This window comes from Hippoglossus stenolepis, chromosome 19 (genome assembly GCF_022539355.2).
Source record: "Hippoglossus stenolepis isolate QCI-W04-F060 chromosome 19, HSTE1.2, whole genome shotgun sequence".
Classification (NCBI taxonomy): Eukaryota; Metazoa; Chordata; class Actinopteri; order Pleuronectiformes; family Pleuronectidae; genus Hippoglossus; species Hippoglossus stenolepis.
The window spans coordinates 19,502,645-19,514,739 of NC_061501.1; the positions used below are offsets into that span (position 1 = coordinate 19,502,645).

Genomic DNA, 12,095 nt, shown 5'->3' on the forward strand with positions numbered 1-12,095 from the left:
TTTCCTTCAGACCAAATGAATGTATCCTTTAATGTGTGTTATTTATCGTGTCTCTATCACATCATTGCTGTCGTTCAACCAGCGAACACGATGCTGCTGCCGTCACACCTGACTCTGCATCTCAGTCATCTCTCTGGCAAACTGGATCTCTGAGGTGTCGGGGAGCTGAGAGTAAAGAGACGAGGGAGCTCCTTTAACCAGCAGCTTGGGGCGATAGTTCACCTGCAGGACACAGAGACATTTACACACACACACACACTAATATTACACCAGTACTCCCAGTTTGGATCATCTGAAAGGAGCATTTTGTGCTGAAGACATGAGGAACATGTTGATATCATTCTGGTTTCAGGAGCGTTATTTAGACGTCTACACAACACATTCAGAATACGTCTCCGTTGGGGTGGACAGTTTGGGACACATGGCAAACTCTGAGCGTCGTATATCAACCAACTAGACGACATTTCTGGACGGAAGGAGAAACACACCTCTTTTAAACTTCATATTTTGGGACTTTTGCTTTTAATTCATAGAGCCAGTGAAGCAGAGATAGAGGGTGAATTTCAGAAATTTTAAAGGCTGTGTGTGTGTGTGTGTGTGTGTGTGTGTGTGTCTGTGTGTGTGTGTGTGTGTCTGTGTGTGTGTGTGTGTGCTACACTGAACCTCGCTCTGCAGCTGCGACACCTCCAGCGCGTGCTGAATTTCCGGTGTGTCTGGAAGCTGAGAGTACAGCGAGATGGAGGCTTTTCTCTTTCCGTCTTCTTTGTATTTTTTCTGAAGAGGAACAAGATCACATCAGATCCAGAGACTGTCGATCGCTTCGTCTCTTTCAGTTCAACACATTTCAACGAGACACTGGTGTTCATGAGGACAATTCTAGGGGAGAAAATTAGGGAGCTGAGGTTGGTGGGGAAGTATTCTGAGGAAACTCTGAATTTGTTAAAAGACAAAGATTCTTTCAGATTAAGATGGTAAATGCACCAAAATAATATTCTCTGAGACTGAGCATACCTCGCTCTGAAACTCGTGCACGGTCTTGGCCAGCTGCATCTCGGCGGTTTCAGGGAGCTGAGAGTACAAACTGCTGCTCATCTCCTTCTTTCCTTCCTCCTTGTACTTGTTCTGAGGAGCAGGGAGAGTTTCACTGAGACCGCCCACGGATATTAAGATTTCAGTCTGCGCTAGAAAGCAGTGGAGCTGTTTCCTTCATGCTGAAAACACTGATAAAAAGAAGTGTCGGACACAAGCAACAGTCATTTACATGCACAGGAATAGAGCGAACACCGATCCAGTCTGACCTCACTCAGTATCTCCGTCAGCTCCTTGACAAACTGAGTCTCTGTGGTTTCAGGCAGAAGAGAATAAAGAGAGGAGGAATTCTCTGTCTTCGCGTTGCCTTTGTATTTAATCTGAAAAACAAACCGTGCTATAATAAATACTATAATAACACATTTATTTCTATTAGCTGGGTCTTGTTTGAATGATTTTACACTTCATGGAGAGTACGCTGCAGGCCACGTGCAGCGGCGTGAACGTTATCTACCTCACTCTGCAGCTCTGACGCTTCTCTGGCGTGTTGTGTCGCCGGCGTCTCCGGCAGGACGGAGTACAGAGACACCGAAGCCTCCTTCTTCCCGTCCTCCTTGTACTTCGACTGAAACAGACGCACATGTCGGCGAAATGATCAAGAAAGAGAGTGAGTGACAGATAGAAGGGAGACTGTGTTTGGAAGGGAGGTGAGGGGTGTTCAGCTGCAACATGACACTTCACCACTAGATGTCAGTACATTCTACACACTGAACCTTTAAGGTTTAGGTTGTTGTATTGTGTGAATGAGACGTGTGACAGTGCGTCGCGCTCAGACCTCGGATATCACTGCGCTGATGTTCTTGGAGTGGATGAGTTCAGCTTCAGGAACAAACAGACTCTGACCCTTCATCTTCTCAAAGTCTTCTTTATACTTCACCTGCAGGGACGAGGAGACACGACAGAGACTTTATATTTCTAACAGAGAAGCAACAAAAGACAAAATCCTTTCTACTCCCGTCTCCTCTCGTGAAACCACTGATTCACGGTTTTAGAGGTCACTTCCTGTGCGTGACGGCAGGTTTCAGACATGAGGAGTGAAGTGGAGATGATTTCACAGAGCGGCTTGACTCCACTGGAGCTGGTGAGTCATTCTGCTGCTGAACGGCCGAGCTGCCAAACCTGACTCACGCCAGGGAATCGATATCTCAGCCTCCCACGTCCCACAACAACATTCACCTTCATTCACCAATTCACTTCCAACGGCTGCTGTGGAATTCAGAAGCGGTTCTTTCCTCTGAGTCCATGTTCCTTCTGTGCTGAATAATAGTGCTGCATCTTCGGAGGGATGGTTTCCAATGGCAACGCTGCGTTCGATTCATATCGGAAGAGGAAGAAGAGGCTGATGTCTCGCTGTCGTGGACGTGTTGAAGACGTCAGACATCGTTCTAGTCACGAGTTTAAAAAGCAAACTGCAGCAGGTGCTTATTCAAAAGCTGCGTCTCAATGCAGAGGCGTCACAGCGGCGCCATTAGCCATTTTGAAGACTCCTTCAAATGCAGCCAACAAATGCTCCTTTCACCACCAGGAAACGAAGGTGGATCCTCCTCGACCTAAACTTTACGTCTGAAGAATCGGTCGCCACTTACTTTAATCGTATTGGATTAACCTGTTTACCCTTGAAATTCCCTAAGTGTTTTTTGGACTCACCCACGCCTCCATCGGCACGGTGGTGAGTAGATAGTGAGTGAATTTTCATTTTTGGGTGAACTACCCCTTTAAGTCTAAATTACTTTTGTTATTTTCTGAATTTTCATCAAGTTGCACCTCGAGGTTGTGAGTGAAATGTCGCAGCAGCTGTCGCGATGCCCTTGAAACGTGGTTCAGGATGTAATAACTCAGACTTCATATGTGGCACCAGATCAACAGCTCAGGTAAACCAACGACACTCCGTCCTCTGCTGAACGTTTCAGCTCTGACCTCAGAGCGGCGTCGAGCTGCTGTCGTCTCCAAACATGAGCAGAATGACGTTACAACAAAGAACTGAACGAACGCAGAAGGAACTTACGTCACTGGCGAGTAAACTGCACCTTCTGTTAAATGCTGGGTCCGGCAGCGGAGGCTTCACGTCAGAGGCCTGAAAACACACGAGAGTTTGACCAGAATGACATTTTGAGACGATTATAGATGTAACCCTAACCCTATCCTTTCAGATTTCTGTGTTTATGGTTGATGTGAAAACTTTTATTTTACAGAATAAACAAATGTAAAGCACCTTGAGCTGCATTTCTCCAGCGAATGTTCTATTGTTATTATATCGATCAGGCTCTGATAGATATCTGAAACCTTAAAGAGTGACAGACTGTTCAGTCCTTTACACCAGAACACAACTCTCTGCTACACCCACAGGACAACTGATAATTAAAGGACATTGTTGGCAAACTGACTTATCCACAAGCAACACTGACACGGAAACTTCCCTGATTCATGCAGCGTTAATCCCTCGTCTCTGTTAACAGGCCAGATTCAGCCCTGAAGAAATCCCACTATCAAAGGCTAATAATGGCCCATTTTCATTTGTAGTTCCACTAATCCTCTCTAAGCTCCGAGAACAACCTGCAGTGCCCAGCGATGCCCCGCGCTGGAGGGGGGGGGGTCTCTGGAGAGGAACTAAATCTGCTTCATCAGAACAGTGCACAGAACTTCAGGGGAGAGATGATTTAACTCAGAGGAGAATAACTGAAAAGACGAAGGTTCGGCTGGTGTCAAGATAAAGAAAAATGATGAGGAAACATTTCTTTTATAAAACAGGAGAAGCTCTGGAATGAGATGAATTTAGAAAGACGAGACAGAGATCTTTGAATCGAATCCAAAAGATAACAAATTAATTAGCTGCTTCTTTACAGGGAGGATTTATATTCCACACTGAAAACATTTATCATGATCTGTACGTCTGTGCGTTTGCTGAATTCATGATTTGATTCCATGATTATACTTTGTGAAGTTTGTTGTCAAAGTGTTTTTCATGTGGAGTTTCATGAGACGTTCTTACCTCAGACTCCCAAGGCCCCAGAAGCTTTTTTCCTTTACTCTCCTCTTCCTCCTCTTCTTCTCCTTCCTCCGCCTCTGCTGCATTTTCCTCCTCCTCTTCCTCTGATATTTTGTCGGTTTCAGCCTCCTCCTCCTCCTCCTCTTCCTCCTCTTCCCTCTTCCCCGTGGTCGCGTCAACAGCCGTGACCACGGTCATTTCCGTCGTTACGACCGTCTCCTGCAAAGACTTTTCTTTCTCTCCTCTCACTGTCATAACGTTTTCATCTTCTCCGTCCAACAGCGGAGCAGCAGGCGCCTCCTCTTCCTCCATGTCCCTCACGTCTGAGGACAAAGGACGGACAAGAAAAACGACAGAAGTAATTGCAGAAAAGTCTAAGAAATATTAATTATTTTGAAATATTGATTGAAATGACTGAGATAATGAAGAAAGAAGAGTTTAGTAGTTATAGTATATGACAGGACGGGGTTTAGTCGCTGTGCACGTGTTCGACCTCGCAGGGGAAATACTGGCGACCTTTTCTATGGAAAGTACATTTGTCACCAGTCAGTAAAGAAATCTGGAAATTTCCCCATGGATACTGTGTGATTGACAGCCAGTGCCATCCAATAGGTTCATTTCACAGCTGTCATGCTCCACCCCCTGCTTCATTTTGACAGAGCAACAGCCAATGGGGAAAGTCCCAAAACTTGGCTGGTCGACCAATGGTGAACCTTCCTCACACCGTCACCCTGGTGAACCAGCTCATTTGACCGTGAGGGGAGAGAGCGGCATCGAACATGACGCACCAGAAAAAAACTGAAAAACAAACTCTGGCAGTGGGAAAGGAGTCAAAGTCCTTTTTACCTGCGTTTAAAAACGTGTGAATACCTTCGAGACAGTTACCAGTGAGCCCAGTGATGTAAGAACTTATGCCAGTACTCATAGTAAGAAAGTAAATGCCGTCATGAGTCGGCCCATGTGACGTAGTTACTGCCCCTCTTCCGTTCTTCTCCAGTGTTCCCAGCAACAAGACAGAATTAAACCAGACGTCTCACAATCATGATCTGAACCTGAAGTTTGAGGAAACAAACTGTAACTCAAGTCAAAATCTGGTCTGAATCCTCCATGTTTCCATCCACTCAACATCTACAAGCTAATGGCTTCCTCAAAGTCACGGCCACCACGTGATCTTCTGGAGTCAAGGTCACATCCGTCACCACGTTACATTTCTCAATATTCAGATTCTCCGAGGTCAAGATCCCTCTATCAGCTGTCCAACCTTCCTCCGGAGCTGATTCTAGCACCAAGGCAGCTTCCTCGGAGTCTCTGTGGTCGGTCCTGCACTCACCGTATTCAACCTGTGGTCTTCTGCCGGGTCCTGGTCGCCTGGTCAGCTTCTCAGACGTTGCTGTCTCACTGAACAACTACTCACTCAACGCTTCTGAATGCCGTAGCTGTTTTAATTTTGCCGTCTCTGACGTGGGGATTGCTCCTGGTTTCCTCTCAGATTCTCTGACGTTGTGGTCACCCGTTCCGCCTCAGTGTCGTTGAGTCGTGCTCAGATTCTCCGTCAGTGTTTCGTCTTCTAGTTTAAAATAATGTAAAATATAAACCTGTGAGCGACTGAACCTCCTGCTCGAGTCTGGTGAGGGTTCAATGTCTTCTGCATGACGGGTTGTTGGGTACGTCTTATCACTTTTAACTTCCACATTTAGCCCTCTACTCAAGACCTTATCACCACTCTGCCCTTCATCTCAATCACACAGCCAGTGTGTGTGTGTGTGTGTGCGCGTACTGTGTGTGTGTGTGTGGCGTGTGTGTGTGTGTGTGCGTGACTGTGTGTGTGTGTGTGAAATGACTTGGGGGCACAGAGTGTGTCATTGTTGTCTCTGTGTGTGTCTAATTGTGTATAGGATGAGGAGATGAAGGTGACTTCAGAGTGTTGTACTCTGGAAGGAATGTGCGGCCACGCACACACACACACACACACACACACACACACACACACACACACACACACACACACACACACACACACACACACACACACACACACACACACACACACACACAAACAAACAAATGGAACAAATGAATGGATTCAGAAAGTGAAACGAGTGCTTTTACTTTGAAATGGGTTTGGGAAGTGTTGGAAGCACGTCTGTGTCATAGACAGATGAACATCGTGTTTCACAGCAGAATAAACAGAGAAAATGATCTTTCAGCTGAGTTTGAATGTTTATCTGATGAATTTATGTCACAAACAAATGGTTGCAACACATCAGATGTGGGGGGGGTCAGGATGAGGGGATGGTTGAGGGAGGAGATTAGGACGAGCTCCACCAATTAAAGAGAAAACTGGGGAACATCTTCCTCCTCCCGTTCTCAGGAGCTAGAGGAGCGTTCTCAGGAGCTAGAGGAGCGTTCTCAACTAGAGGGCGTTCTCAGGAGCTAGAGGAGCGTTCTCAGGAGCTAGAGCGTTCTCAGGAGCTAGAGGAGCGTTCTCAGGAGCTAGAGGAGCGTTCTCAGGAGCTAGAGGAGCGTTCTCAGGAGCTAGAGCGAGCGTTCTCAGGAGCTAGAGCAGCGTTCTCAGGAGCTAGAGCAGCGTTCTCAGGAGCTAGAGGAGCGTTCTCAGGAGCTAGAGGAGCGTTCTCAGGAGCTAGAGGAGCGTTCTCAGGAGCTAGAGGAGCGTTCTCAGGAGCTAGAGGAGCGTTCTCAGGAGCTAGAGCAGCGTTCTCAGGAGCTAGAGGAGCGTTCTCAGGAGCTAGAGGAGCGTTCTCAGGAGCTAGAGGAGCGTTCTCAGGAGCTAGAGCAGCGTTCTCAGGAGCTAGAGGAGCGTTCTCAGGAGCTAGAGGAGCGTTCTCAGGAGCTAGAGGAGCGTTCTCAGGAGCTAGAGGAGCGTTCTCAGGAGCTAGAGCAGCGTTCTCAGGAGCTAGAGCAGCGTTCTCAGGAGCTAGAGGAGCGTTCTCAGGAGCTGATGAATTCTGCAACACAAAGCTTTTCCTGGGAGAGGAACTCGTCCTGATGTGAACCAGCGTTAGCAGGAATAACTTCTCTTCAGGCTTTCAGACTCATACATTCTACTCAGACTTCACTACACTCAAATCCAGATCCTGATAATCAGAAAAAATCTCATACTTACAAAACAAATCGTTAAATATGATGTTTTTCTCAAAAAGCTGCAGAAGATCATGCGATTTGAATGTAACTCTGACGTAGTTTTTTCTGCTGATAGAATTCTTTAAAGTGTTAAAGGGTTTTGTTTTTAAGTTGAATCTGTTTCTGGTATTTGTCCAGAAATACTGAGCTAAAATATCTCAGATATGAACGCCGCCCCGTTGCGCGTTGTAGTCTGCTGAGTAGAGATCATGGAGTGGGGCTGTGGAGTCGAGGTGCCAGTTCAATAATTAATGAATAAACCAACTAAAACCAAACAGAAACATGAGACACTTGAGACTATTTTGCTGCCTCTAGTATTCTGTGACCTGCAGTACCACCGGTAACCACAGGAGACGTCATATCCACCAGGACCCCCCCCCCACCTCACCCCCTCCTCCACTTTCACCACCAGGTCTGCCTCGAAACGAGCTGAGTAATAAAATAAAACTGTGTGGGCTGTTGAATGTCACACCATTCGGTAGAGAGGCAGTGTGTGTGTGTGTGTGTGTGTGTGTGTGTGTGTGTGTGTGTGTGTGTGTGTGTGTGTGTGTGTGTGTGTGTGTGTGTGTGTGGTGTGCTATTTACAGCGGGGCAAATGAGGAGAGAGAATCCGTGGCGTATTAACGCAGCGGAATGATGTGATCACTCGGTCAGGTAAACAGAGGAGGGAGGAGGGGGGGGGGGAAAGAAGAACAAGAGTAAACACAAGAGCGAAAGAACAACCTGTAAAAAGGAGGAGAGAGGTTTTGTGTGTTTCTCATGGTTTTACAGACACGTTTCTTTACACACTGCGACGACGGGAAGAAGGGTAACAGACGAGCACGCTACCTTCGCTGTCGTCTGCTGAGGGTCACCGGGTCATCGGGATGCACGTGGGAGGAGCATCTGTGCACACACACTCATTCACTCACACACGGGAACATGTCAAAACCACAGATCATCACTTATTCACATTTGATCTGAGAGGACTTGAGGCCAAGCAGGTCACTTCCAGCACACGCTCTTAAAATCTGCTGGTAACCATAGCAACACACAGCACCGATGCCAACCTAACCATCCTTCTTCCTCCTCAGCTCGCTTCCCATCCGTTTCTTCTTCGTCTACTTGGCTACAGGCGACCTTCATCATCGCTCACGTGATCCCAGGTATCCTTAATCCTTCGTCTGAAACTCTGTTGGTTGAATAATAAAATATGTCTTTGCTCCGTTGCTTTTCAAACGTGACGTTAGATTCATAAAACAAAAACTCATGCTTACGCTGGCGGTTGTAGACGAAGCTCCACTTCAAAACGTCTGGTGTCGGCAACACTGGAGGGCTCCATGGTGTGTGTGTGTGTGTGTGTGTGTGTGTGTGTGTGTGTGTGTGTGTGCGTGACTTTGCTCACCAACTAACTGCACCCCTCCTCATACAACTCACGTAAATCCTTCACATCACATTCACTCACTCGCACACTCAACACCAGGACAATGTGTGTGTGTGTGTGTGTACACATACATTACTGATCTGCTCCTGAGTCCTTCTGAGTCTTTGCATCTCTGGAGTGTCGGACACGATGCTGAACCCTCGGCCTTTACTCTCCTCAAAGTCCTTCTTATACTTCACCTGCAGGAGACAGCAGAGGAACACTGGGTATTGAAGGTGGGGTCAGTTATTTGTTTTTCGCAAACACTTATTATCTCGTTTGAAATCCTCTTCACGTCCCAAGAGCCATCAAGAAATAAAGGTAAACGGAAAAACTTTAAATCTTGCAAACTAAAGCAGCGTCTCAGTTCGTGGGCTGCATCCTTCAGAGGCTGCAAATGAGGACAGATTGTGTCGAGACGTCCCAATTCACCGTCCCACGGATCCTATGAGTCTTTGCTCTTCTGTGACAAACTACTTTAGTACTCGACCAAACAGCGAACAGTACACATGTTCAAAACACATCTTTTCAACTTTTTGAATCAACCGAAGAACTTTTTCGTCCGTAGCTCTGTTGCTAGGCGACGGCTGCGAGGGCGGGACGAGCTGGTGATGCACTAAGGAAACCAGACGTCACATTTCAACCAACTCAGTCTCAGGAAGCAGCTCCTGAACTGAGACACAGCTGTTTAAAAAGGTCTCTGGATATTTTGCTGCCTGTGTTGAAACTCAGGTATCATATTGGTATCCTGTTTAAAAAATACAAAGTCATCTCCAGCCCTTAATAACCAGAAGAGAGTCCCAGAACTACACTGAACGATTGTAAATGCATTAAACTCAGCTTCGATGCTGATCACAGACAAGTTAACCGACGTCCGACGGTCACTTCGGCTCATTTAGCCACAATGTGGTCCTGCTGGTGTCGCTCGTCACTGCCCAGTCTCCCAGCACAGAGTTACATAAGAGTGTAAACTGCAGAAATGTGACTCAGACAGTGTGAGTGTGTGTGTTCTGGTATTCTGCTTTCACTGTGACTGTCCCCATTCTCACTACTAAGCTGATTAAATCCCCGTTCATCAGCCGTAAACTGCCTGCTGAGCTAATATGACAAGCTAATGAGCTAAACCACACACACGCACACGCACACGCACACACGCTGGAGTCACTGCACTCACGACTTGTATTGGTGGATTTATTGCAGGAGATCTAAAAGGGCTGTGATGTACATCAGGTGATGCTTGTACGAGTGTTTATGGTCGGGGGGGGGCATAATTTAAAAATGGGGCCTGTAATTGAATCTATAAAAATCTGATTTATTCTCACTACCATGTGACACACTAGTGAAAAGCTTCCTCCACAGACTGGTCACACATTTAAAAACAGACGAATTCTAAAACTCTAATTTCCAGTGCAGATCCAGTCCCTCCAGGTTTCTGACGTTTTACATTCACAATAATATGAAGTCAAATATAATCAATTCATAAACGCAGAGAAAAACATTAAAGAAACCAATGACATGAAAAGAAATCATGTTGCTCAAAGCCTAACGGAGAATCAGAGACAGGGACAGAAGAGACGGACGAGTAAATCTAACAATATATAAAAATATAATATTCAACTGAAATATATGGAGGTTTACGAGGACGACACACAAACAAACACAAACAGCACACGACACACAGCACGCTCCCTACCGCACACTGCTGAGTGGACATCTGTCCTTTTGTACTGAGGACACACACAGCATGAGGACATATGCGTGTGTGTGTGTGTGTGTGTGTGTGTGTGTGTGTGTGTGTGTGTGTGTGTGTGTGTGTGTGTGTGTGTGTGTGTGTGCGTGCCCTGACCTGGCTCTGCAGCTCGCTCTGGTGTCTCAGTCTCAGGTTCTCTGGTGTGTCGGCCACGATGGTGAACGATGTCTTGGGGTAATGTCTGAAAAGAGGAAGAGCAGGGTTACACACATAACCTCCGGACTTGAATTGTTGACTTTTCATCACGAACGATCTTCTGCGAGTTTTAAAAGAAATGTTCCGTCCACTTGAACAACAAAAGGCTGTGAACATGTGACCCACCAGGTCGATGACGTTAGCAGAGACAATGATCCATTTAGGAAACTAAAAAATGTAAAAGCACCGCCCTGCTGTAATAATCTCACTTGACCTTCTGAGCTCGTGATAATGACCTTAAAATATACCCGTGGTTCTGCGTTTGTAAAAAGAGCAGCAGGGAGTTTGGATTCAAAGCTTTTGTCTGCAGGACAATGGAGCTGCTGCTTAAACCGAGAGACGACGGCCTGACGTGGGTGGACAGGAACACACTCCACCTCCAGAGCCTTCAAAGGGATTCTATTTGAACCAGGGTTTTATTCTACTTCAGGAAAGTCAGTGAACGTCGGAGTCCCAATTCACCCTGTGACTCCCGACCCTCCCTTCCCAGACTACAGAGTGTTGTCTGGAACGTCTTGATTATATTTTGATGTTGACGCACAACACAATTTGTCCCTGAAGGTCAAGACCATCCACTCAGTCCCCCTGACCCCCGCTCGCCTCATCTACCGATGAGTGAACTGCTCAGCGGTTTCCTCTGGCGTGAGCAGATCAGGCCTTCGGACAACACGTCAGTGAGTTATGAGACGAAAGGTTCTGTTCGATGCCACATTTTCACATTCCAACATCACACTTTTGTTTATGATGATATTTGGTGTCTGATATGTTAAATTCCAGCTTCCAATTTACCTTAGCAAGTTTTTCTTTTTTTTTAAATATCCATTCTGGGGGAATTGATTAAGCAAAACCGAAACTTTTAGTGTAACGTGTGTGATCATCAGAATCAAAGGAGGAGACACAGCGCTGGTTGATTTACCGAGCCTGTGTGTGTGTGTGTGTGTGTGTGTGTGTGTGTGTGTGTGTGTGTGTGTGTGTGTGTGTGTGTGTGTGTGTGTGTGTGTATCATCGTGTTCAGCTGCACACTTTGACCACTCCACTGAACTGTCCTTCACTCTCCTCATCCTCCCACTTCACTTTTCTTCCTCCCACTCTCATTCTCTCGCTCTTACTCCTCTCCCACACACACTGCATCTCTCTCCCTCCCACTCTCTCTCTCCCTCTCTCTCTCTCTCTCTCTCCACTCGTGTAGACAGTATTTAAAGGGAAGCTCTGTTCCTGCATCAGTTCCCACGCAGGATGAACTCCTACAAAAATCAGCAGGTAAATCTGTGTCTATTCAATCCCAGCAGCGATGAACACGACCTCTTCACAGAGATAGAAACCACTAACGAGGCAGCTGGATTTCTCTCCAGCGTCTTTTCCAGTTTCCACCGAAGCTCGGTTTAGAAGGTTTCCAACTACAGTAAATCTATTTAGAGTCTGAACCTAAATAGTATTTTGTCACTGTGTTTAGTGTCGTGAGGCCACAAGATGCTTCTGAAGAACAGTTGTATGAAGGCCGAGGGTCAGGAGAGGATGGAGATGTGGGGGTT

General features: G+C 46.5%; 1 protein-coding gene across 9 annotated transcripts in view; it reads right to left on the reverse strand.

Moving 5' to 3' along the window:
* The window catches only part of nebl (nebulette), a 57,155-nt gene that overhangs the window by 32,899 nt on the left and 12,161 nt on the right, over positions 1-12,095 (reverse strand). For 2 of the 9 annotated variants that reach the window (XM_047337849.1, XM_047337846.1), the window contains exons 1-9: positions 5,406-5,790; positions 4,079-4,398; positions 3,095-3,163; positions 1,865-1,966; positions 1,544-1,654; positions 1,299-1,409; positions 1,012-1,122; positions 664-774; positions 109-222 (exon numbers count right to left, since the gene is read on the reverse strand). In XM_047337849.1, the coding sequence (XP_047193805.1) occupies positions 109-222; positions 664-774; positions 1,012-1,122; positions 1,299-1,409; positions 1,544-1,654; positions 1,865-1,966; positions 3,095-3,163; positions 4,079-4,387 (1,038 nt within the window). In that variant the 5' untranslated portion in view covers positions 4,388-4,398; positions 5,406-5,790. Of the gene's footprint in view, positions 1-108; positions 223-663; positions 775-1,011; positions 1,123-1,298; positions 1,410-1,543; positions 1,655-1,864; positions 1,967-3,094; positions 3,164-4,078; positions 4,399-5,405; positions 5,793-8,710; positions 8,819-10,464; positions 10,550-12,095 lie in introns of those variants that run through there. The other 7 variants (XM_035142051.2, XM_035142052.2, XM_047337848.1 and 4 more) reach the window with 6 other exon arrangements.